General features: G+C 35.8%; 2 protein-coding genes across 3 annotated transcripts in view; one reads left to right on the forward strand and one right to left on the reverse strand.

The window, feature by feature from the left end:
• Window positions 1-27,850, reverse strand: part of COG5 (component of oligomeric golgi complex 5) — a 182,987-nt gene that overhangs the window by 120,827 nt on the left and 34,310 nt on the right. The gene's annotated exons all lie outside the window — the stretch shown is intronic.
• GPR22 (G protein-coupled receptor 22) lies at window positions 21,831-23,501 on the forward strand. The gene has a single exon (XM_069003859.1). The coding sequence runs from the start codon at window positions 22,016-22,018 to the stop codon at window positions 23,315-23,317; it is 1,302 nt and encodes a 433-aa protein (XP_068859960.1). The 5' UTR covers window positions 21,831-22,015; the 3' UTR covers window positions 23,318-23,501.

Here is a 27,850-nt window from a genome sequence, read left to right on the forward strand (position 1 = left end):
GTCATAAGCAAATGTTCAACTGGTCCAGGTTACGAGTCATTCCATTTACTCTTTCTGAGCTCTGCCATAATGTCAGCCTTCTCCTACCCCTCTTCTTCTGGGTCTTCAGAGACCTCCAGGGAAAGGTAATAATTCAGACACTTACATGTATATAATATGACCATACTACAGATTTTAAGAAAGGGATGGTACCAGACCCCAAGTCTCTTGTGCTTTAGTTCCACATCAGTTTATGCTACCAGTTTTTATTCCAGCTGCCACTGCTCCCTCCCTTCTACATCTCCCAGATATGTCATCTCCTCCCCACGTCTGCACCCACACAAGCATTCTGCTGAAAGTGACCCCAGTAGCTTTCAGCCACCGCTCAGCACCAGCTCCTCACTCCTCCAGAGACACCTATGCAAGGAACAAGCACCTGTGCACGGCAGAGGTACAAGGAGAAAAGAATCACAGGAGAACAATTTATATCAATTAACCAGAGATGGAAGTCTTTAATCCACTGTGTCAAGGGAGCTTCATGTTAAAGCAATAAAAAACAGAACTCTGTAAAGTTTTGGTTTGTACGGACATCAAGCTTTCACTATCTTACTCAATTAGTATCTCTTCTGATTTCTATTTACCCAATAACTCATTAGAGCTAATTGGAACACGCCTACAACATATAAAGAAGTTAATGCAAAAATTAGTTGTGGAAAAAGCACTCAAAAATTTCAAAGCAGAAATACGAATTCTTTAGAGAACAGAGTTGAGCAGAATAACGAATTTGGGAAGGAAAAGTGTCAGATTACCTGGTATTGAAACAAGTACCTTCAGTAAGGATAAACTGTGTGTGGGAAAAGTTTTCAAATGGCAATTAGACAAATTCAGATTATTCAGATAGTACTTGTTATCAGCTTTTTTCAAATGTTCAGTCACTGCCCTTCACAAAAGAGCTTAGGTGGATCCTATGTATATTCATAGTAATTCACTTACTTAATTCAGCTATTTGCTCATGTTTTAGAGGAAGAGGGATTGATTACTTGGCATAGGAGAGGGATAATGATAGTGTCTTACAAGCCAGTGAAGAGCAGTGGTCACTAACCCCTGGAGCAGTCCCAGTCTGCGGGCCAGTGATCAGCGCTCACTCCGCGTCAGGCGAGCCAAGCTCTCACAGCCTGTGCCCAGTCCTACACTCGGCATTCAGGCTTTACTTGCCCCCGTACTGTGCAGGTTATTAAATTATCCAAGTGCACAGATCTCATCAGGATTAGGCCTCCTATGCTCTTAACAGCTCCTAGGAAACTATCCAATACTCGTGTATCAATTCCAAGTATTGATTCAGTAAATTTTAGCATGCTGGTTGCAGAGTAGAAACAAAACCCAGCACTATCCCCTTCCCTAGGGAGTTTTTTTTTCATGTATAGCTTTCATTTCTCCAAGCAGATAAAAGCCTTTACTAATCAGTCAGGGCTACATTCAATAAATGTAAACATTACAGATAAGTATTCTGGTGAAATAATCTTCTTAAATTCTATAAAAATATATTATTCAACCAAAGAGGATTCCCTTCTCCACTCCAATTACACATACCTAACACAGGTGACTTTTTTTTTTTACTCTAGAATTTTATTATGAGGGTGGGACAGGGCAAAAGACTTCTATGGAGAACAGGTCAGGAGTAACACTACTGGCCATGAAGGTTAGTGCAAAGGCAAGAGAGCATGACAAACATTGGGACATGGCAGAAAGGATGACAAGAACATCAGGTAAATAGCAAGCATCACCACCAAGAAACTGAATATAAAACTTCAAAAATTACGGTAGATGCCCATTATAGAATAATTTTAATGAACTTGCAAAGACAGTATTTCAGACTAATTTAACCAAGGAAAACTAAATGAAATCTCCCTGAAATAAAATAGGCTATACAGATGGAAGTCTAGTACTGTGGGTTTTACCTTTGGGAGTTGCAGCCTGCACAAGATTCTATTCTTTCATTACAAATCTGTTGTGTGGGGGGCGGAGGAGGAGTAACTGTGTTACAGGGATAAAAAGAATAGCACAATTGTTGTAAGAACATCTAGTTTTCTCTATGTATTTCTATCCATCACAATCCATCCTGAACTTCACATCTATTTTTTCCTCATTACCTTACCCTATACCATGTCAGTAAAGAATATTTTAATGCTGGAAGGGAATCACTCCATAAATAAAAGTCCCTGAACAGGACATCACAAATTCATTAGTGAAGATCATTAAACAGCGTTCATTTTAAGAGAACAGAGAAAACAAAGAGAGCTGATCAAGCTCCATCAGGAGAGTGAGGAGGACTGGCAGGAATAGCAGCTGTGCTCGAGCTCAGATTGGATTCATGTTGGCAGAACTGTGAAATAAAGCCTACAACATACTGTGCCTTTATGAATCCTGCTTTCCCAATAAAAGGCATCCAAGGAATCTAATGCTTATGTTTTGCCTTTCATAGGCTGTTTTAGTTAGGATGGTTTCTATACAACTAGATTTGTAAAAGTCCAAGATGCAATTATTTAGACACGCTGCTCCTTCGAACGGTGCCCTCTAACAGATACACTAACACAGCCTCATTCATCTGAGTACCTCCAAGTGCTTCATAAACGCCAATTGAACAGATGCCACGAATCTGAAAAACATTACTGCCGGAAAATTTTCTGCTATCTGACTTGGTTACAATAATACGTTTTATGATACAGTAGAAAAGGTCAGTGCAAGAAGAAGAGTCTAGTTTAAGCTATACATTTAACAGCATTTTCCCTGTATCAGTTTGAATAATACATTTTTCACACTCAATTTTGCAAGAGTCAGGTTCCTCCTGTACCAAGAAAAAAAACCCACTAAAAACTACATTAAAAGACCCAAGAGTTTCTTAGGAACAAATTTAAAAACAGAAAGTTATGTGAGACATACACAAAACCCTAAACTTCAAACAAATACAGAGGTGTATGGAAGACACATACGTAAAAAAAAAAATCCTTCTTATTTAAAAAAAAAAGTAAAAACATACATTTAGGATTACATTTAAGAGAAATTTATGCATATTTTGTACCCTGGTCAAATGAAAAAACTTAAGTCGTTTTATTTCATCGAATCTCTCATTTCTGGGCATAGAATACAAAAAAGGAGGAAAAACCTAAAGAAAGAATGGATGGAGAAATGTGTAGGAAGATCTCAAAGTACATAAATATAGTGTTGTTCTTTGTGTTCCCATGTCAAAAGTACAAAAGTAGGTCACCTATTATATATTACAACAGAGCAATATAAACCAACTTCTGACTACCTTGCTAGGGGGAATGTTTTTGAGTATAACATTACATAATACATTCATGCAACTACTTTAACCTGCTTTAAATAAGTAACACTTCAGAATTTGTGAAACTGATGAACCAAAACTTTCACAGCTCAGACTTTCAAACCTGAAACTGGGGCTAGAAACAGAAGCTCAAGCCCAGAAACTTCAGGATTTCAATGGTTTGTTATCTTCTGAGCAAGAATTCAGAGAAGTTCTCTAAGAATGGGATCACTGCACTCATGTGTTCTCAAGTGGGATCACCTATGCAGGGAAACTGAGCAGTTTAACTATTTTCCTTCTACAGGTATGTATACCGGTTCTTTTTTTTCATCTATCCTCTTTCTGAACCAACCTCATAACCCTGATTTCTCTGCTACTATAGAACAGTAAAGTATTATTTTATAAATCAAGCTTCAGATCAAAAGGAAGAAGAAAGTGTCATTCACTACAATTCAGAGGCAGGTAAAAGGGCTGCAGTGTAATGTTCCAAGACAGAATTGCCTTTTCTTTGTGCTTTTCTTAGGTTCTGTCTAAGCAAGCTGCCAATTTATTTAATCCATCCATGAATGAAGGTAAAAAGGATTTGTCCAAGACGACACATAGTTATAAAGTAGAAACTGTAAGACATCATTGTCTATTGAACTCCCTTCAAGACTAAAAATAAACTTCTCCAGTCTTAAAAATGCTCTAATTGACTCAAAATCCAGCCTGGTTTGTTCAACTTGAGATACAGATCACTCAGAACTCAATGCATAACTATTCTAACTGCAAGTGTGGCATAGCAGTATGACAGAAACTTTAAATAAACATATAGAAAACCTACCATCCATAAATCTGATTTATTCACGTTTTGCACTCACCAATAACAGAACACTTACTTACTTCTAATATTTAGTATTTTACTAGAAAGCCAATATAGTGCTTTACATTTCACCAGAGATAGATGTGTATGCCTTGGTAATACAGATAGGAGCAATATTTATTATATTCACAATGGCAGAATGATAATTTTGTCTCTTATATTACCATTATCAACTACAAAGCAGGTTTTCTGTAATAAGCATCAGCTTAAGGCAGTCAGCAGTGAATTCATTCTAGTAATTATGAAAACTAGTGCAATAATTAATATTTTTTAATGTATCAAAGATCATATTTAGATTACAAACAAAGGATAGCATTACTTCAACATCATTTCTTCAGGCATGCTCGCTTTAATGTAAGTTCAAGCAAGGAAATCCTAAAAAGAGCCTGAGAAGATATAATTTTTCAAATCATTTAAAAACCATGCACAACCATGCACAATGGTTTATACTCAGAGGTTTCCTTCTTTAAATCTGAGTAAAGTATCACTCTGTAGACACTGATGAAGGACTACAGTCTAGGCTTCAAACAAGTTACTATTTAACTAAGAATGAAAGAAAAATTTTATGTCAGTTTCATGCACTATTAATTTTTTCAATCAATTGTAATTGTAAAACGTCCTTTGAGCAGTAGCAGTTTTTTCCTTGCTGCTCTTTTCTGCACAAAGGTAATGGGGCACCATGGAGAGTTGTATATTTTATTATTATTAAGGGAGAATTACTTAAAACTAGTTTTAGTACATTCTGTTTGAAATCTTGTCTTGAAATTGCAGTACTTGAGTCTACCCAGATTACGTTTTTCACAGTAATTTTTCCTCCAGTCTTTAAAGCTATCAATATTTACACAGGCAATGATTCTCAGCTTTAAACAGTTAAGGAAGGGAAAGCACCATACTCAGATGCAATTCCTACAGAGCTTTCTCATTATATATAAAGAAGCATTTGACGCATGAAGGTTGGAAGTGAAATCAGTTTCCTTACTGCTTTTCATTCATCATGCAAGGTTGCAGTTTGCAAAATTGCTCACAAACCATAGAGACTGTATTTTTTAAACAACTTTTAGAAGATAGCACTTGTCTACAGTACCCATCTTAAGATCTCACAGCACTTTTGGCTACCATTTTAATCATTGTTATTATAAAGGGAAGAAGTTGAATACCAAGTAACTTGTCTGAGAAACAAATTTACACCTAAACCCAGCTTCCACGCAAGTCCTGTGAACTGTCATAACAGAAATATCATTCTTTGTCTCCGACCTAATACCACCTTTGGATTTTGTCCAATGTTTCATCCATTTCCAGCTGATTAATTATTTTTGCCTCAGTTTTTTTTCCCTTTGACTTTTTTCTACTGATGAGTAGAAATGGAGAGTTAGGAAATCTACCAAAGTGGGAGAAATGAAGAAAAGAATTTCCTTACATCTTCAACTATATATCTATAATTTTTTTAAACTTTAGGAACTAGTTTGGTTACACAAAGGAAATCCCAAATAATGAAGAATTTCTTCACTGAAAGGGTGATCAGGCATTGGAACAGGCTGCCCAAGGAGCTGGTAAAATCACAAACTCTGGAAGTGCTCAAGACAACCAACAACAGGACACAGCACTTAGTGCTATGGTTTGGTTGACACGGTGGTGTTTGGTCAGAGGTTGAACTTGATGATCTTGGAGGTCTTTGCCAACCTTAACAATTCTTTGGTATTATTTCAGATTAAAAATATAAAAGAAGACAGGAATGCTATTACTTAATTTGTACAAAAATCTAAATTTTATCAGGGATTGATATTTTAAATAGATCTGTGTCCGTCTTTTCTCCTTCCCAATGCCCACACAGATAATACTACTACTTCTGATATTTTTAAGCAGAATAGATGTTGAAAGAAAAGCTTTTGTTAAATGGAAGAGAGGGGAAAAAATTATCTCCATTGTCAAAATTAATAAAACCAGGGTCAAAATGTCCATTCAACCTACGGCTTGAACTGATTTTTCCATTGCTATTGCAGCAGGCTTATCCTTGGAAAAAAAGGTTATTTTGGAAAGCCTCTGGACTAAGGGTATATTTCCTCAAATTCAGCATTCTTTCTTGGTACCTTTTTGGAAGCAGGATTCCACTCTGGAGATTGCACTATGCATTGGAGAATCTCCATTTGAAGAATTCAACAATTACACTGTTTCTGTTGCCAGAAAGAGTGTAAGTCGTAGCACTTCTAAGAATCAAGTCATTTTTATAACCACTATGTACTTTTTATATACATACACACATTCATACAAATTATAACTATGCTACATCTATCACAGGAGTTAGAGAATAACTACTCTGTACACAGAGTTCAGCTGAACACGTCAGGCTCACAGGGAGCACTGCTTGTCAGTGGCAGTGGTGACAGCAGTTTTAATCAAATCAAGCAATCACAGATTTCCTCAACAGCAACAAGAGCTGTCTTGTGCCAGCTGAGTCAGAACCCCAAAATTCCAGGTTTGGTAGAGGACCTGGAACAGTGCTGAGAATACCTTGGGTAGTGGACACTGCAGGCATTTTGAGCAGCCCTGCACTTATCAGCTAAACTGAACAGCAAAGAGTTGGGTACTGTAATTAAAACCATTTGGATGCGATTTTCTTCTCCCAGAAGAAGCATAACAGAATTTCCTCATTTAAAGTTCAAATAGCATTCAAATATCAAATAAATAAATTACTAACTCAGTAGGAATTCAAAAGCCAAAAGGCAGTCTAAGAAATAAATTTTGTTGTTCAGAGGGTAAAACAATAGCTGCCTGGCTGCTTTCCTGAGCCTCTGTCAATGAACTGGCTGACCTAATCTGTGACCTGCTCACACTGTTCACTGCTTTGGTATCTAACAAGCACTTACTAGATAATAGTAATCAGTGGAAATTGGAAGCTATACATTAATCGGTGAATGTGTAATATTTGTCAAAAGAGAAACCAGCCTCTTGCATTATTTTGCAGGTGCTAGAATTACTTACAAATAATAAAAGCTCAAGCTATCAAACTAAACGACATTCACATTTATTTCTATCTGCTACTATTATTCCACTATGTCAGTAACCAATAATGCTATCCTAGAGTAGAATACTGCTGCCAATTTTACAAGTAAAAAAATAAAAATAGGTTTTGCCAGAATTAAAACTGCATTTCTTTCCATTTATTTATTCATTCATTCAACAGATGCATTAGCCAAGACTGCACAAAACCAGAATATTAAATTATATCAGCTGGATGAATTTCTAAAAAGAAACTAAAAAATTAAAAAGATTAGTGATTTGGTGAATTCATTTCTTCAGTATCTACATCTAGCAGCTCTCAGCGATCTGCAAACATACTTTGAAAATATAGATGCTTTCAGCCAAGCACAGAAAGAAAAAAATAAATTTTGCATCGTAATCACAGATTTAAACAAAGATTTAAAATTACAGATTAGCAATTTTATGTGGACTCTCTACAGTCCTCAGTTCCCTCTGCAGCTGCTGGTCCATGGAATTTTTGGGATCAATCCCATTTCCATTCTCATTTCTTTGTGTTGTGGATCAAATCTACTCAAGGAAGTTTTGTGCCCAGCTGATCGCAGGATGCCATTCAGCAAACTGCCATACATGGCAGTCGTACCCAATGGAATTATATTGTGGTACCAAAGTGAAGAAATATTGATATTGCTGAACAATTTTTTCAAATCCCCCAAAACTTAAAGCAAGGTTTACAAGTCAAGCTCTTAGCAGTTTCGTACAAAAGCAACAATGAAATTCAACACTCAACATTCTCTATTTATAGCAAAAGATCATTAAGAAAATGAAGAAAGCCTATATAAATAAATCTGAAGAGCAGCTCAGTCACCCTTGGAGCAATTCTCACAACTTCCCTGTCCTTGTGTGTGACTCCTTTAGTTCTCATCAAATATTCATGCGAATAACTCCATGCCTGGCTCATCCTCAATAGACGTCTTTTCTTCTTCCTTCTGCCACATCACACACACACGTAAGGTGGCACTGGGAAGGATAAGAGAAGGGGAGATACACCAATACAAGGCACCTAATATATTAATGACAATTTCTTTTCAGTATGGCACAACCCAAAGTACCACATCTAAAAACATTATATCCAGTTTGTTCTGCTCATAATATTGATTCGTTTAACTGTTGTTAAACTGCATGGTACTGCTTATTTATAGGTTTTATTTATGAAGCATCTTTACACTTAATTTAACTTCCTAGTTGATGATGGAAGCAACAGCTTCTCAATGTCAAATTCCAGGTGAAATATTCTCCAAACATGGTTTGCATTTTTGCCCTGTGTTTAATAATCTTCTATGCATGTGGCAAGGCCTCTTTCCTTAGAGATGGGGGGGTGTTTAATTTTGAAAAGCTGGATGATGAAGTAGAGAGTGCTAAAGTGTTTCATCAATACATTTTTTTTAAATCTCATTAATTATTTGTACCTTCTGAAGGTTTGTTTTGCTTCCCCACCCTTCTTCCAATGCAGTTGAGGGTTTAAAGCAATTTAGATAGAAGTTAGTGCAAGAAATAATTTATATTCTGACTTCACCAATACATTACTTTACTTTAGAAAAAAATAAATTTATGTCTTGAGAGACAGATACATGAACTGTTTTTTCCACTCAAACCTCAATTCTCTCCTTATTACTCCCAAGCATTGCCTTGGTTTAACTTTGTCAAGTCTAGATAGATATTAAAAATCTGTGCTTAAAGATCTGCAAAGAGAATAAATATGGAAAATTTCTACAGTCCATGCATTCTTCAAAAAGAAACCGATCTTGTATTATAGAGACTGGACAGATTAATGGAATACAGACAGACCTTCCAGATCTGTGCTAGGCATCTAGGACATAACCAAACTGTTCTTCTACGAAACAGACTAATGTGAACAGAAACAATGAAGCAGATACAGGATGCTCAGGCACTGTGGTCATGGACATCGCCCAAGAAGCTAAAATCCTTAGTTTAAGGATCCACACTATCTCTAACTGTCCACATAAATTTGCTCTAGATTAAGGGTACAGAATACAAACTAAAACTTGGTGTCTAGTATCAATCTTTATTGCCCCAAAGTACACTGTAATAGCTGCTTTGCCTACAAGCTTCAAAATTACTGAGAGTGGCTCTTATACTCTCAACAAACGCTATCATCACAGCCTGTAACATTTATCAAGGTATGCACTTAGCCAACAGTCCAAAGAGCCACTGAGTCTCATACATACAGATGCACTCAAACACCATTGGAAAATCCCTGTTGAAGTATTCTACACTAGACCTGTATTGCTTATTGTGATAATGCCAGCTTAAAGATTTCAGAGTGGGAGTATTAAACAAGGTATTAGCAAGAGCCCAGTAAACAGGTAGATGCCTAGAATTTTAAGAATATATAAAAAATTTGCAGGGAGAAAACAACTGCCCCAAGGGGAACAGAAAGTGCTGTCTGAGTTTTTCTATTCCTTCAACAGCAAGGCAGCAGAAAAGGTATTCCAACATAAAGCAACTTCAAAAAAAAACATTTTGAGCCTAACCACCAGCAAGCTTAAAATAGTAACCACTTTCAAAGGGCAGGCTCTCCTTTCCTTTCATTCTTTCCTCGCATTAAAACTAATTTGCTTGATTAATAAGATAAAATAATGTTCTCCATATCCAGCTGTCTCTCAGGGGGAATCATTTCTCTCTGGGCACCACATGTACTGTGGAAAGAATGAGAACTAGAAAAGCCCTCTACTTGTGCCAGAACGGCAATTTCTCTTTTAGAAAGACAGCATGGTAACAGGCAGTCAGTATGTAATAACTCACATGGTTTTCCTGTTGATGGGTTGTTGCTGTTGCTATTCTCCGTCTTCCACATTTCCTCCAGGAGCTCCTAACCCAAGGTATCAATTTGCAGAGCTGCTAGCCTACCTAGTAATAGTGAAGCTTCTCACTTTGAAAGGTACCAGAAATAATGCACATAACATTTTTCCTTTTTCTTACTCCAACTACACTTCATAGCTTCTATCACTGCAACTCATGCTACCTATATGTTTTAATTGATTATGTAGATCATCAGTGAAGGCTGCTGAAGAATTTGACAAGCTTTTTCTGCATAAACCTGTATTTGCTCATCATCCATCCGTGTAACAAAAATGTTTTGAACAACCGTTTTAAATTTCTCAAGATTTTATTAGTAAAATAAAACTTAGGCTTCAAGCCTAATGACTGCAAAGCCATCTCCAGGCATCAATAAAGCAAAACAGTATTCCCTTCCTCAGACATACCAGTGACACCACTGCTCTCAGCCTTCTCCCAAAAAACAGCAAATGAAAGCATTTTTCATACAAGCTGTGGTTTGCTTCAGTATTACAGTAAGTGATTTCAAAGACAACAATTATGCAGTGAGGTTAAAAATACTTTGGAAGTTGGAAAAAAACTGAAACTATGGTTTAGGCACAAAAATCCTTGATATTTGAAAGCTTCACAGACAAAATTAGTTCTTCATATGCATGCACATGCATGCATTTTAAAACAGTTTAGGTATTTATTGTAGATTCTAGAGCTACAATATGTATGTTTAAAAAAAAAACCCAGAAAGTATGAAGGGGTTTATATTTCTCTTTCATTTATCCACTTAAGAAAGTAAGAGATGTTTTTCAATAATCAATAAAAAAAATTAAACTATATTATGGATACAAATTATGAAAATGAATGAACCCAAACAACAGAGGAAGAAAGAAAATAAACTGAATATGATACCAACACAAATCTAAATTTAGATCAACATGCACATCAATCAAATGAATATTTTTTTAGCAGAGGAAATGTGAAGCCAACACACTGCACTTAGTTCAATTTCCATATTATTATGCATTTATTATTATAGCTTATTACTTTTAAACTACTCTCACATGTCTTTTTATGGCACTACATAAACAGATTTTCTATCAGTTTCCCTGAACAACCTTGTAAGAACAACTAGAGAAGCAAGGTGGCAAACAGGGAACAACAGAGTAATTTATCATTTTAAAAATCGGACAAGGAAACATACTGCATATAATTTTTCAGATTCTGAGAACTTAATTTGTGGAATACCACCACTGTCAGACTGATGTGAACAGCTTCCTACATTTGAACTGAACACAGAGGCTGACATGGTTTTAACTGCTTATATCACTCATTCACAACAAGGGGGGGATCTAAATACTGTCCTTAGGTTTTATTTCGTTGTCTGAAGAAGGCAAAGCATGCTCCTGTCACATGCAGAGTTACTGTGTGTGGTCACTGAACTTTGATCTTAAGGGTAGTAAGCCTACTGGATCCTTTTCACACACTTTGTAGTGCCTCCAAACCAAATCAGCCAAGCGGCTACCTGAGCAAGACTGACACATAAGAAGTCACCCTGCACTGAGGGTGATCTTAACAAAATTAAAGGGACATGACCGGTGATAGCTATGAGTTCACTCTTTACTTACAGGACAATTAAGATCCTAAGATTTGTCTCTTAATCTCAGCTGGAAGAATGCTCGCTACTAGGCACACCATGTGAACACTTTGTCTTAATTAAGAGACAATGGTACCACCTTCCTAGTTTGCAAAATTACTAGAAACAAAGTCTATCCAAGATCTCTGATGAATAAATAACTTAGAGAAAATCTTCTTGTTTTCTCATTTTGTTTTAAATTAGCAATTCCACTTAAAGAATATTACAGCAGGAAGGTGTGTAACCAAATTCCTGCATCAGGGGATTGTAACAGGGCAGTTAGTGCTGCTCCTGCTGCTGCCCATCCCGTGTACCTGGCTAGGCATGACTTTCACAACAAGGATATCTGATGGAGAATCCTGAACCAGATCCTAAAGTTTAAACCCTGCATGTTAAGTTCAGCTGCCTCCCAATCCAATGCAACATAATCAGCCGGGCAGAACACTTCCTGACACGTCTCCACTGAGACTGCTGTGTGATGCATGAGCACAGAGCTGCCAGGAGCTGGGACTCGGAGGTGCTGGGCAACACAGCCACCCAGCAGCAAGGAACAGCACTGAAAACTTCTTCCAACATACAAATATCTTCATGAAAGAAAGATAAGCAATCTCAAGGCAGTATTTCCTCATTCGACAGCCACACGACATCGGGACTCCAGCTCCAGCACATTTCAGCTACTGTGCTAAACCACTTTGCAACTTTGGGAATAAACGTGGCTTTTTTATTTGTATGTTCAGAGCAGTACAAAAGATACGATGTCAGAACTCCAAAAGCCTTTCCATAATAATGAAAATCCTCACTAAAATTCAGTAACAATTACCAACTTATAACTAAGAAGATTTTACAAAAGCAGAAACCTCTCAAGTTCTCAGAAGAGTCAAAGCACAATTTTAATGAAGGAGAAACTAAACTCACAGCAATATTACAATTTTTAAAGAAAAATGAAAAAATATCCTGAAATTTATAGTCACTAATTTAACTCTTGCCAAAAACTACTACAACATGCAGCACCACTCATTATGAATATTTATACTAGAGGACAAACCACCTCAATGGAGAAAAGCTGAAGTCAGACTGATGTTATTTAAATTACTATTAAATTTACCAGCCATAATTCCCTCCTGATCATAACTGATACTGGGTCGTTGTTTGTTTTTTTTTTCCTTTCCACTAAAATGCTTAAATAATTGTGCAATAATGTACTAGGACCGTGATTTAGCTGTACCACTTAGCCAAATTTATAGTTATAATACAAGAAGGATGCCTTCCCTACATATGAGTGATAGCCAGCACTGGTTTTGCAGTTTTTCTTTGGTACCACCTCATTGTGCAAAACTAAAACAAGATACTTTTTTGGTATTAATAGATAGAGGACATTCTCTAACTTACATATTTTCTCATGAGTACAGAACCTTCCAGTGCTGAAAAGGTCAACAGTTGTTCTAACATGGAATATTACTGAACAAATAACCTATGCCTAACAATTATATAAACCCAAATGAATCTTATAAGACATTCTTATTCCATGGCAAAAGTAGTTACTTTTTCTGTACTTAAGCTGCTATGCTATCATTAACTCTGCATCTTGAAAATTTATACACATTATATAAAAATATATATAAACATGTAAAATATAAATACTATTATATTATACATAACATTTACATATAATCTATTTTATATCTATTTAAAAATGCATGTCTTTGTGTTGCTTCCAAAGGTCTTCGTCTTAGCAAATACAAGAGGAAGCACAGTGAAACAACATATAATTATTCTGGAAAATCCAGATTTTTCCAGGGATGTAATTCTACAGTGGCAGAACCAAGATCAACAATGTCCCACGTGTAGGACTGTTTTCTGTCAAGGGAAACATGAATGTTAGAGAAGTGGAAAAAAAAAAAAAAACAAAAACACAAAACCCAACCTAAATAAGTCATTATAAAAATAATTAAACAAAGCAAGTTGTATGGCAATCAAAAATAAGGGAGAAGAGAAAATAAACTTAAAGGGTAAGACACTGAATGGAAAATTAATTTTTTGGATGTCAGTCCTTGCTGCAGAAAAGGAATAATAGCTTTGGAACAGTTCTCTATAGCTTAAAGAAATGAGAATAAAGTACTTGGGCCAAAAGGAAAAAAGACCATGTTACCATCTGAGTCAGAATGGTACTTATCTACAAATCCTAAAAGAATTTTTGTCATCTCTTCAGCATATCACTCCTAAATAATAATAAAAACCTTTATGACTAGACCTTGTGTATGGGTCAGGAGTCAAGATTTACATAAAAGCATCCTGCAGCATGATCCAGACCAGCAAGCCATAATTTCAGTATCAGGTAAAGCAGAACACATTTACAAATTCAGCATAACCAGGGCACATCAGTACAACTCCCAAACCCAAATAGCTATCATCCACTGCTTATTTTTCTTCGATACTGTAGAAGTTACTGTATTTTCAACAACATTCTAACAAGTTTTTGCAACTGACTATTGAAGAAACTGAGATACAACAAGGTAAGAAACAATTTTAGAGATGCATCACAAGCTCCTAGAACAGATACAAATCAAAATATTCAGAAGAGCTATGTTAGAATTGGGCATCACACTCCTCAGAGTGAGTAAATGAGAAGTACAGAGGACCTATCTAGCGGGAATTGTGCAGATGTGCCATGTAAATATTGCTGAACAACAACACCAGGGCAGGATGTCCAAAATCACCCAATATTAATTTTCTAAAGCAACTTGAAGTCTAAAGACACTATCTGGCACTAAAAAATTGGTATGAGTTAGCATTTCAAGTCTCTAGCAAATATGAAAACAGATGACATTTTTAGACCCAAATGCAGTAAAATTCTAAACAGTTACTAAATGAGCAGCAAGATTCAGACTAGGAAACAAGATGTGCAGTACAAAGGAGGAAAGTGTTGCTGAAGCATTCAGGATGAAAAAAAGAATAATGCAGAGAACAAGGGCAGACATAGTCTCCCAAATGTGCCAATGAAGATCTTCATGAAGATCCATGACATGTGGATGTTAAAACAGTCTGCAGTAGGTTTACGTAAAGTTAAACCCTAAACCACATTAAAAGAATGCTAAAGTTCCAAAATCAAGGACTCTGATAGAAAAACAATAGAATTGGGTTCTTCATTTGGCCCTGCTAGACCTTGCAAGTCTAGTAAGTCTTTCTAAACAAACTAAGCTTATTTAAAACACCGCAGTTCAGGAAACTGCATTCAGGGTGATCTTATCAACACAACAGCAGAGCTTTGACCTTCAGATTGAAAGATGACCTACCACCATTTGGGAATGCACCAACAGTCAATGTTGGGACATTACTTCCTCTGTGTAGAAAGCAAGACAGCAGATAAAAAGACTGAAGAGAACCAAGAAATACACTACAACTTGCAAATTTCTGAACTTCCTGCTCCCAGCAAAACAGAAAAACATATTCTCACATACAGTTATGCCTCCTGAATTGAATTTAGAAGTACTACAGGGGTGTATGTTATGGTAATTGCAATTATCTCTATCCCTGTGCACTCAGAGTCTCTTTATATGCACATGCCTCTACTCCCTTATGCTCTACTCTGCTTCAAGCTCCTGCCTCTTCACATTTCTTTTTCCCTCACATCAGACCCAGCAGCCTCAACCCTTCACACTCTATTCTCTGTTACCATCTGGATCTCCTCTCCCCTTGTGTTGCCATTCTCAAATCTAAGACCCTTCACCATCAGTCTCCTGGTTTAGGACTCCTGTTTCCTGATACTTCTACCATCTCATTACCTTTTCATCCCATTTTTCAGTACCCTAAAAGCCAAAACACCAGTCAAATTCTTTCTCTCATTCTGTACTGATATAGAAACAGGTATAAGAACAGCACATTTTCTGTTTATGCTGGGTGCCTGCACATGGCTCTTTTTGCCCACTCTTCCCTATCTACCCTTTGAGGATGATGTCATCTGTTCACACCATCTTAACTAGCATCTGCACAGCAATGGCTTATAAGCATGTCTATCCATCCACCTACTCCTGATTGCCTCCATATGGTACTGCTTCTTTTCCTGATTTTCTCTCCAGAAACTTAAGCTTAATATATGTTCACAACTCAGCTCCTTATCATCCTCTCAAACACTTTTTGCAGATAAAACTTCTGACAATATCACCTCCTGTCATATAGGTAATCTTTTGTGACCCTTTTGCCTGCATTTGAACCATATATTCATGGTATATCCAAAATCCTGCTACAATTTTCCACCGTGTGTACATCTTTTTCTAACAGTACAGCTCATCCAATACCTCCATCTTTGTTCAGGGACACACTGAAGAATTAGAAAGGGAGATGGAGATTCATCTGTTTAAATTTAGACAGGCTTCCTTACTTATCCTTAGTCATACTGAAAGTGAAGCAAGTAAATCTCTTTAATATATTAGTATTTATGCTTTCATTTCAGGAATCCTCTTTATCACATCACCCTTAAGAGCTATGCTAGTATCACTGGTTTCAAGCTCTTGGGAGGCAGACGATACAGAGACAGCTCAAAGGGCTCAATCAGCTGCTACTCAGCATAGCCAGCTGGTACCTGCTGATCTCTGTGCAAAGTTTTGGCAATCTTTATTTACATAGTTTCTGAATGGAAAAGAGTATATAACAGAAAGCATGCTAGATGGATATGAAGCCATTTTAAAAAATAAATAAAGCATGCTGTTACCTAAAGATAAATAATATATTGGATGTCTGGCTGAAAGAAGAAGTAAAGAGAAGAAATAAAGACATCTGAGTTACACAACTGGATTTTTTATTTGCATTAACAACCTAAAAACAGAGGATCCCATCAAAATTTGACCCAAACTACCATCTTAACACAGTTACTTATGTAAGAACTCTACTTTAACATTTAGTACTTTATCACACTTTACGAAAAAAACTTAAAAATCTTTTAAATCACGGTGAAAAAAAATCCCCACACTCATTTGAGATTAAAAACTACCTACAGGAAATTTTATACTCATATATTCTTAAACTATTTGTTTCAGCAAGCCAATTTTTAAAATAATATTTTGGGGTTTATACTGAATTTATCTCCAGCACCAGTACCAATTAAAACAGATATTGTCCTACACTTCTCATTATGTGGTTGTGAGCATTGCTCATACTGACAGAACAGATTCAGAAATAAGTTACAAAATAAAAAGTGAAAATGAAGACATCCCTTGCAAAGTGAAGGTCAAGAACATCATGCAAGAAAGACATCCTTACAAAAACCTGTCAAGTCTCTAGCAAAATCCATGTGGAACAGACATTTATATTTCAACAAAATTAATAACCTCCACAACTATACATACATTGTACATAGTGATGGATCCTAAAAATAATTTTTTTCTGATCATGAATCAACCGAATTATCACGTCTGAATAATTATCAGGGTCTGAATAATCTCTGTGCATCCTAGCATAAATTTTCCTAATATTCATGTCAATACCAAGTTGTCCTGAATACAACTTATTGCTACAAGACCTAGATGACCACTTGCATGTAAACATGTACGGTGAAATTCAGCATGGCTTAAAGAGCAGTATTATTTCAGAATGTTCTTAGGACAAGAAAAACCAGCCAACCGAAACAAACAAACCAACAAAAAATCAAACAAAAACCCCAAACACCTAAAAGGTTCAGAAATGGAAAGTAGGCAAATTCAAATATAGATTGTTGGAAGCTTTTTAAGTAATAAACCTTTAATCCCTTTTTTTTTCTCAGTGCCATGTGGTTTCCAGTGTACACAAAGTAAAGAGTGAAAAGGTAAAAATAAAACAGGCATACCCTTAATATATTCCAGAATTCATAAATCATTTGTAAATTTAGTCCTTTTATAAAAGAATCCTTATATAAATCGGGGGGAGGGAGGGCATCAATCCCATATATGAAGCACAATTTAAGCCCAACATCACTGACCAATCAAAATTAGTGAATGCACTGCATCTCTCTGCAGTGAGGAGAAGCGACAAGGTAGGCTGTCATTCTGCAAAAGCTGCCCATCGCAAGCTTTCCTCTCAGAAGCACTGCTTTTCTTTTTTAGAAAGCCTGAATCTCAGTGGTGTCTCAGGAGACAAGAAGCCTTCAGTATGTTAAATTACGTTCATTATGTATTTTCAGATGCTTATTGATTCTACCGTAGGAAGAGTGGGAGACTGCAGCAGCCTGTAAACCAGAACTAAAGCAATTGTATACATTAGCAGTATGCTGAAACAATGGCACAGTACAGGCACAAATTTTCAGTAAGGTCATTTTTTGAAGATATGCTTATTACCCTCTTTCCCTTCTACTCTGCTAACAAGTGAACAAAATGAATCCCTCCAACCTGGAACTGCTTCACCTGCATCGAGAATTTACCAAATCTTTAGTGGAGGTAAGACCTGTTCCTTATTATGATATGCAGAATAAGCAACATTAAACCAAAGTAAAAATTGGAGAAAAAAAGGCAAGAGATCAGATTCAACTTATATTAAGCAGTAATATATTGTTATATTTAAGACCAGGAAATATTTAAATGCTATTTCCCCTTCCCCATTAAAAATATAATGATAGAAAAATGTTATTCTGTATGAAAGTCTTATAGAATATTAAGAACCTGTTTTGTTCATACAACATGAAGACAGTACAGTTTAAGCTCATACAGTATTGAGGAAAACAACCACATAAAGCAGCTGGGAATATGCTTTTCCTCCCTTAGCAGTATTTCCAAATATTGGCAGTTAAATACGTTTCAGATTTATTCAGTTACTCTTCGAAGGATCAGACAGTCTGTAATTAGTGTATACTTATTGCTTTATGAAGGTTGGCTAATATGACTAATCTCTGATTGCTCAAGAAATCCCCCTTTTTTGTTGTTTTTTTTAAACTTACTTCTTTCGTTATCCTGTACATTTGTTAAAAGCATGGATTTGCTAAACATTTATTTCAAGAACAGAAATTATAACAGTGTGCAAATTAAACAAAAGCATATTTTCTAAAAGGCTCATTAACTCTGTTCAGTTTCTCATTAAAAGACACGAGAGTTGTATGTATAAACTACCTGCTCACCAGAGCTATAAACTACATTTTCTAGCTTTTAGTCACAGACACACTACACCCAACAGTTATTGCTTCTAGCCAGGATTTTTTGTAACCTGCACTATCTGAGGAACAGGAAACTTGTCCAAAAAACCTAAATTCATGTAAGCTGAGAGAAGAATATGATTTTACTGGCAAAAAGAGAGCAGGCTAACTGATTTTCTATGTAATCTATAAGGTCCAGTTTTAGAGATCCTTTATTCATTAAATAAGTGATATTAGAAAATATATTCTTGCATTATTTTATTTTTGAAATTATAAGCCCTACTTTTAACCTTTTTTTTCCTCCCCTTCACAAGGGCATGCAGCAACTAATTCAGTTTTACAACTGACAATATGAAGAATGCAGTTGACCGGGTATCTTTGTAGCTGTATGACCTACAAGCAGCAGGATGCATCTCTAAAATGTATTCTTAAGACATAAAGGAATTAAAAACAAAACATGGAACACACTTGCATTACCATTTACGTGCATGACACTTCAACAATATACATGGAAGACTAACATATCTGCTCAGATTTTCATTAAAAGAAGAGTGCAATGATTGATTCTTAAAATGGTGAGCATTTCTTAAAGAGGGATTTATAATTTAAAACCAGAATTGTGGAAACTACTGATGCATGAAGAGACAATGAAACATGAAATCCCAAAAGGAGAATATGCATACTTCACCAGCAAGCTGAATAAAGGTTTAACCAAGCTTTTTCTATACTACTCATTAAATAACTTACTTGTCATAATGACTAATGGATATTTTTCTCTCAATTTTATGATATTATGTATTCTCCTTAAATCAAAATAAACCAAATTAGGTAACCCATGGTTACTCTCAAAGCACATGAACTGGATTTTATGATGTATAGCAACTTCTTTCACTAAGCCATCACTCAAAAGTAATGAGCAGGAATATTACAGAAAGAAATACGCAACCATAAACTAAAGGATGTCCACACACTCTGAAAACAGAGATCAGAAATTATTTTTCTTTAAACCTGGAAAATAAAAACAGGCTTCTACAAAATGCAACAGGGGAAGGAAATTAACATCACTTAAAAGAAGGTTTATTTGTTATTGCTGGCTTGAAACTCAGAACAGACACACAGAATATGCCCTGGTCTGTAGAAGTATCTGAGGCAATTAAGAAGTCCCCATGTTTAATCAGATTTTTTTGCTGCTGAACTGCAGGAACAAAAAAAAAGGAAAACAAAAAAACCTGCAAGAAATGAAATAAGAGCTCAGCTACCACTTGATTTCCAGGTTACAGTGCGTGTCAAAAATCTCTCAGTGACACCACGTATCAGTTTCTGCCAAGCTGCTGCCCCGCTGTGCCAGGCCCCTGAGGCACAGAGAACAGGTAGGTGCCCCGGCTCTGCCCGCGCGGCGCTGGGTGAACGAGCTGCTGCCCTCACAGCTCTGCTCCCCGCACCCGAAACCGAGGCAACGCAACAAGGAGGTGATGTTCTATCTATTCATGATGACCTAACACACCCGAGGTTTTCTGTTTTCACAAAATCTCAGTTGCTATAATGTTAGGGTGAGACTGTAATTTGTTTTAGCAGATCTGCTTTTGATTTCTTCCTGGCTTTTGCTAATAGAAAAGAACTTCATTTATCCAGCCATGCATTTGGAATGGTTTCTTGAAATCCATTCACAGCCAGGACAGCATACAAGAGGAGATCACACTCCTGAGGGTTAATGTAAGATGGATAGAGGTTGCCTAAATTAGAAATGAAACAAAGCTTTTGAAATATTTCTTGTTTCATTTCACACCTGAGAGTAATACGTTCTAATTTACATCTTTTTTATTTAAGAGGCACATGTGAAATAACTGTTGAAGAATACCAAGAATTTTCATCATACAATTTGCAATTAATAGTATTGTTCAATTGAGGCTTTTGAGAACTGCAGATGAAATCCATTTGCATACTGTATCCCAAGTGTGCTTAATTCATACTTTCATTTTAAAAGAGCTCAATTTTGTTCACCTTAGTGCTATCCATTTTAATGTATTCAGAATAGAACAAAGGTCGACATTCAAACTTATTTTCAAGCCAAATATGTCCCCTCTTAAATTTAAAACTACCTAAAAAAAAAAAAAAACCCTCTCCAGTATCATAACAAGAAATTGAATAACCTCTCTTTTATTTATTCAGTCAATTACAAACTCAAGAGCTGGCTGACAATATAAATAACACGAACACCAGGTATTACATGCAGATGATATATTTAAAACTTACTGGCATGTGTAAAACTAAGTAGATGAGACACAAAATAAAAAATCTGCTAGACAAAATAAATACCTTTTTGATCCTTACTTATTCCTAAGAGAAACATGCTATATATGTAAATCTGTTGGGTTTAACTGCAGTTTGGAAAAAAAACCAAAACCCCCAAAAAAACCCCAAAACCCAAAAGACACAATTTTCTTTTTAAATATTATTTTCTAAAATTATTCCCTTAAATCTATTCTGGAATAAAATTAAATACTCTTCCATTCTATGTAGGCACTGATTTCTTGAAGAAACTGAATACTCAAATCAGAAAAAGGAAATGTAGTATTTTATGAGAAACTCAATTTCCCAAACCCACGTAAGTTTTGCATTTGAAATTATACATACTTATATAAAACTGTTGTAGTAGCAAGCATCATACACAGAGATGCATAAATGATAAAAATGAACAGAAGGTTTAAACTCTGTAAAAATCTGCTGAATTACAGTACATCACATTTCAGTCCACAACATTACTGTAAACCTCATAAGAAAGAGGTGGATAAATTGGCATAAATAATTTAAACATTCTTTTTATGATACATAAGCAACAGTGCTCCATGTTCCTTTCTTTTTCCACAAGAGCTTTTTAAAATGATCTTGATCACTAATTTGTTAATACTTAACAACATTCTTCTAAAATGACCCTCAGAGCAATACAAAGGCTATGCACAAAGTATGGTTTATTCAACAAATGAGCCCTTTGTGAAAAACCACATCACTATAAACAAAGGCTTGCCTCCCTAAGTGGAAGCTTTTCACTATTTTTTCTTTTTTCAAGCAAATCCTGCTTTCTTTTAAAAAGGAAAGACCTTATTCTAGATCTTCAGGCTTTTGAGCCCATGCCAATTAAAGCTCAAAACAGACTGTAAATGAAGAGTTTGGTAACAATGTTGCTTTTCCTCCCTCCTCCTTCCCCAGCATTTATCTACAATAAGTGCTAAAAAAAGAAATCAAACAGTTCCATATTTTATTTCACCTTTCAGGAGAAAAACCAGCTGCAACAAAAGAATGTGTTTCTCCCCCGTTCTGGAAGTCAACATGCAGTCTGAATCTAACATTACAGTCCGAGATGCCATTGATGACATCGATACCAACATGTACCAACCACTGTCATATCCATTAAGCTTTCAAGTTTCTCTCACTGGATTTTTGATGTTAGAAATTGTTTTGGGACTTGGCAGCAACCTCACCGTGCTGGTACTTTACTGTATGAAATCCAACTTAATCAATTCTGTCAGTAACATAATTACAATGAACCTTCATGTACTTGATGTAATAATTTGTGTGGGATGTATTCCTCTAACTATAGTTATCCTTCTGCTTTCACTGGAGAGTAACACTGCTCTCATCTGCTGCTTCCATGAGGCTTGTGTCTCTTTTGCAAGTGTTTCAACTGCAATCAACGTCTTCGCTATCACCCTGGACCGATACGACATCTCCGTAAAACCTGCTAATCGAATCCTGACCATGGGAAGGGCTGTGATATTAATGACATCAATATGGATCATCTCACTTTTTTCCTTCCTGATTCCTTTCATTGAAGTCAACTTTTTCAGTCTTCAAAGTGCAAGTACTTGGGAAAATAAGACACTTCTGTGTGTGAGTACAAATGAGTACCACACTGAACTAGGAATGTACTACCACATTCTCGTTCAGATTCCAATATTCTTCTTCACTGTTATAGTAATGCTAATTACATACACCAAAATACTCCAGGCCCTAAATATTCGGATTGGTACAAGATTTACAACGGGACAAAAGAAGAAAAACAGAAAGAAAAAAACTATTTCTTTGACCACTCAGCATGAGACTACAGATGTGTCCCACAGCAGTGCAGGCAAAAATGTCGTCTTTGGTGTAAGGACTTCTGTGTCTGTCATAATTGCTCTACGCCGAGCTGTAAAACGGCACCGGGAGCGACGAGAAAGGCAAAAGAGAGTCTTCAGAATGTCCCTTCTGATTATCTCAACATTCCTTCTCTGCTGGACACCCATCTCTGTTTTAAACACCACTATCTTATGTTTGGGCCCAAGTGACCTTTTGGTAAAGTTGAGATTATGTTTTCTAGTAATGGCATATGGAACAACTATATTTCACCCTCTACTTTACGCATTCACAAGGCAAAAGTTTCAGAAAGTTCTGAAAAGTAAGATGAAAAAGCGAGTTGTTTCAATAGTGGAAGCAGATCCCATGCCAAATAATGCTGTAATACACAACTCATGGATAGAGCCTAAAAGGAACAAAAAGATTACCTTTGAAGACAACGAAGTAAGGCAGAAATGTTTAGTACCTCAGGTTGTCACTGACTAGATTTCAGTATTCACCAAAACACATCAAACGGAATATTTGAACAAATTGTAAAAAAATACTGCCAAATAAGAAAAACTTTTTTAACTATTGGCGAGACTGTATATTTTCAATATATATGTTAAATAGAGTAGGTCTTGTATATTCAATTTCTTCATTATGTAAGATACATGTTGCATGGCTGTTTGTTAGCGTAACACCATGTGTATATTTGTCAAAAATATTCAAGTCCTCTTTTTTTAGAAAATAAATAGCCTTAAAGAAGTGAAAACTTTTAAAAAAATTTGTATGGCTCAGTTTCTCTGTAAATATAAAAGAATTTTTAAGCAAAAATTGCACCTGGGAATGCTTTTCTGTAGCACAAATTCATCATTTTGCATGATCTGGTATTTTTAAATTTAATTCATAAACAGTATTGATCAGAGGAATTCTGAATGTTATGCAGCTACAACCTGGAAGCATTTTGACCTCGTATTTAGATATCCCACTTATTTCAATCTTCTCCAGCATGTGACTACCATGCACAGAAAAAGCCATTTACATGATGTCCTTCAGTGAATGGTTCAGAATCAGTTACTTTTGAGATGGGGGAAAAAAATTCAGGCTGGTCCAAAAATTGGCAGTACTCTTACGAAAAGTAAAAGGTTTTGCATATATGATCTCAGATCCACAATTTCTACATAGAAAATACACAACTTTGAATAACTACAATGGACAGGGTAGGTGTAAAAGGCTAAATGAAGGAAAAAATCACAGACAAGAAAATTATTTGGCTGTTACTAAAAGACAACCAACAGAGTCAATCCTGTGCAAAGGCTTAGATTTTTCACAACGAAGGGGCTTAGCTAGACCTCTAGTGGGACACAGAGACCTTTTATACAGAAATTTTTCATTCATACCATCTATCTACATTGATATGATTGTTAACTGCCACAGCTAAAGCAGTAGATAATTTTTCTTGCCCTTGATAACTTTATTATTTTCCAGTGTGTTCAGTTCTGGCCATGCAATTGCCTTGTCACAAACCAATCACCAATACTGCTAGCTACCCTAATCCTGTATTTCCCGGGCAGCCATGGCATACCTTTGTTGTACATCATCATCTTCAATTTCATCTTAAACCTGCACTGAAGAATGAAGAAGCCTTATGAAGTTATCATAATCCATAGCACTGTAAGCAAGAATTAAGATATTCATCCAAACATAAGTTTGTCAAGTTGTTTGCACCATGCCATGATTAAAAATTTCGTAATTTCAATGAAACAGTGGTAGGGAGGGGGGAACCAAACAAAAAGCTGCAAAATCAATGAGCATGATTTCACTCTTCTTGTTACATAAACTGATCAGTGTGTCACCAGCTACCAGTATATTTAAAATGCTAATTCTCAATAACTATTATCTCATATAAAAAAGCAGAGCATATCCTTGAATATGAGAGCTAGTTTGACTAAAGTATTACATGAAAAATTAGGATTTCTAAAGCACTTTTCAGAAGTTCCATATAAAAAAACGGGTGCAGTTTTAAGGGAACAAAAAGCTCTTTTCTACTACATTGCTAAATTATTAATCATATGTGTTTTGCCAAAACTGGTTTTGTGCTTAAAAAAAAATACTTGTAAAGTACCTTAGTTTACTTGGGCTCATGCCTTAACTTACCAGAACAGAAGACTCAAAATATAATACTACAGCTCCATATTCCTCAAACAATAGCCACTTATAATCATCCAAATTCTACCTAGAAACTTTATTATCTGATTTATAGTAACTGATTACGTGAAATTACTGTGTAACATATATTCAAACATATTTTCACTGGCTTTGTTTGTGAAAACTAGCCCAACACTACCTGCATTCAACTGTACCCATTCAGAGCATTTTTTTCATCCAAGTTATCTTTGATTTCCTACAAGAGTTGAAATCCTACCTCTTATTTGAGAGGCTGCAGAGAAGAAGTAAATGCAATAAGCTTTTTTTTTTAAAATCCCACAACCTCCACATTTACCGCTTTAAAAAAATCTTTTGGGAATAACTTCTGAAAAGAAATGTACCCAAAATACTTAAGCAGAAACTATTATTTTTTCTTTTCTGTGCCCCTTCTTCAATTTCCTTTCAAGCTATCCTCTATATTTTGAACACTAGAAGGAAGAGAAGGTGGCATGTATAGTGTTAAAATCATAACATGATTTCAGTGATTACTAATCTTCCAATAAAGCATTCTTAAATGAAAGATACTACTCATTCATTTACAAAGAAGGAAAGGAGAAATCATAATGAACAGATTAATAAGTCTACATCATGTCCTTATCTGAAAAAAGCATTTAAGAAAAGCTTTCAGACTTGAAAGGTTTCTTGACAACATAACTTTACTTTTTAAAATTAAATAAAGCCTCAAGAATTAGACATTTAGTGTTAAAAGCTCATTCATTAGACAGTCAGATGCAATGAAGCAGCACTTCATAGCAGAGAAAGAGCAGCCTAGGAATCACTCAAAGAGATTAAGCCCAGTTTTAAAGGTTATGTCGATCACAGTCATTGACTGCCTTTACAAACATAAGCAGGTTCATTTTTACATTTACTACTTTATCTTCATTAATTTTTTTAAAAAGGGACTTATACTATGTTGCAGTACACTTCGAGGGCTGCAGAAGAAAATTCTGCATACAGCAGGAAGGAATACAAGTTTGAATATGAGCCATCCTACATACACACAGAAACCACTATAAAACAGAACCATACATGATCTGTACCACATGACAGATTAAACACAAGACAAAACAAAGAGTAAATTGTGAAGACACACTACATATCCTACAGACACAAGAGGATTTCAGGCACGATATGAAGGTGTGGGTGCTTGACAGATAGACTAAAACAAAATGCAAAGAGGCAGCATTGCTGAAGAAAAAAGGGCAAATTTATGCCATAGTATTGTACAATAAGAAGCCCACTACATTCTTAAAAATGATCTCACCACAGTGAGTCATTAGTTCAGTTACATTTCACACCACTCAGCCTAAGGCAAGCAGAATTGTACAGGACTCTAAAAATATTAATTCCAGCAAACACATCTCAGAAACACAAGCAAGCACTGCCAATTTCTACACGTTCTCTGTCTCTGAAGTATTAGCTGGTATCTGACTATGTTGTTTTTAACTGCAAATGCACTTCCATTCAATTTTACATTGTAAAATGAGGTTATCCCACACTAAAAATACCAAAATAAGCAGAGTGCAGTGCCAGTATCTATTAGAACATTCAAGAAGCATACCTTCACACACTAGTACATTACAAACCTGTGAAACAGAAATGTAAATACATAACAAATACCTAGTTTCCAGTAGGCAACAATTTTTATGGATTACAAGGCACTGCTACATGGTCGGAAGTTCTGTTTACTTTATTAGTGCCAGGGGAATAGCAGTCACTTTAGTACTTTCTAAATATATTAAATTTAAAATATATGCAGTTGGATCCACATCAGATCAATTCACCTCTCTTCCTTCATTGTTACATAAATACACACATGTATGTCATACTTTATTATTATTTATCCATACACACCAGAAGTTGGGTTTAACTTCAGCATCTATTTTATATTTATATGAAGGAGTTTTTGGTAAGAGTCCACTGAACTGGACTGACAGGCACCGTGTCCCACCACACATAAGCTTAAACATCCTATCTTCCCCACCCTTGTTGGGTTTTTTTTGTTTTAAATTAAATAATACATTGAAAGGCTACAGAATTTACCCAGACAGACAGAAAAAATTTTTGATTGTGTTAACCATTACACATACTATATGGCAGTGCACATAGTATGTGTTAATCATCAAAATTCTTTGATAGTTGAATATTCTAGACTTATGTTTGTTTCCTATGAAGAAAGTTTTAGTTGCCAATTGCCATTAAACTCTTTTGAAAGGAGAGAATACAGCACTCTTTAGCAAAGTTTCAATGCAGTATTAAAAAATCTAGAACACACTAAATTACTCTTCTGTCATCTGCTGTTCAGAAAAAATACCTCCAACATATAGCTAATGACAATCAGCTTCTGTCTTAAAATCTTCGCTGGACTCCTACTTCACACATTCTGCCATAATATCACTGAATGTATTTGTCTTACACCACAAGGAAAGAAGAATCTGACTCTGTAATTACCTTCTTCTTTTTCTACTTCATAGAACACTTGTGCAATTCAAGAAGCAAAATTAAACCCACGGTTTAGGTTTTGTTTTGGTTGGGGAAGGTTAAAAAAAAAAAAAAGAAAAAAACCACATACTAACTGACTAAAAGTAAAATCAAAATCACTCAGAGCCAATAAGCGTTAAATAAGAAAGACATGAAGAAGGTGAGGAGTACAGGTCCAGTGGAAAAAGGCAGAAGGAAGTGCTCTAAGGCAGCTATGGCCACCAGGACCACAGACAGGCAGAGGGCAACATGCACTTGCTCTGGAAAGAAGGCTAACCTCATTTCTAAGGTTGTAACAGCCAAAAAAATAACAACTTATCTTTGAATCATTGAGTGTGATATGTGGTT

This window comes from Aphelocoma coerulescens, chromosome 1A (assembly GCF_041296385.1).
Source record: "Aphelocoma coerulescens isolate FSJ_1873_10779 chromosome 1A, UR_Acoe_1.0, whole genome shotgun sequence".
NCBI classification, from domain to species: domain Eukaryota; kingdom Metazoa; phylum Chordata; class Aves; order Passeriformes; family Corvidae; genus Aphelocoma; species Aphelocoma coerulescens.

What these genes read in the sequence shown, in the direction of transcription:
- GPR22 (XM_069003859.1), top strand. Translation starts at nt 22,016, where the DNA reads ATGTGTTTCTCCCCCGTTCTGGAAGTCAACATGCAGTCTGAATCTAAC.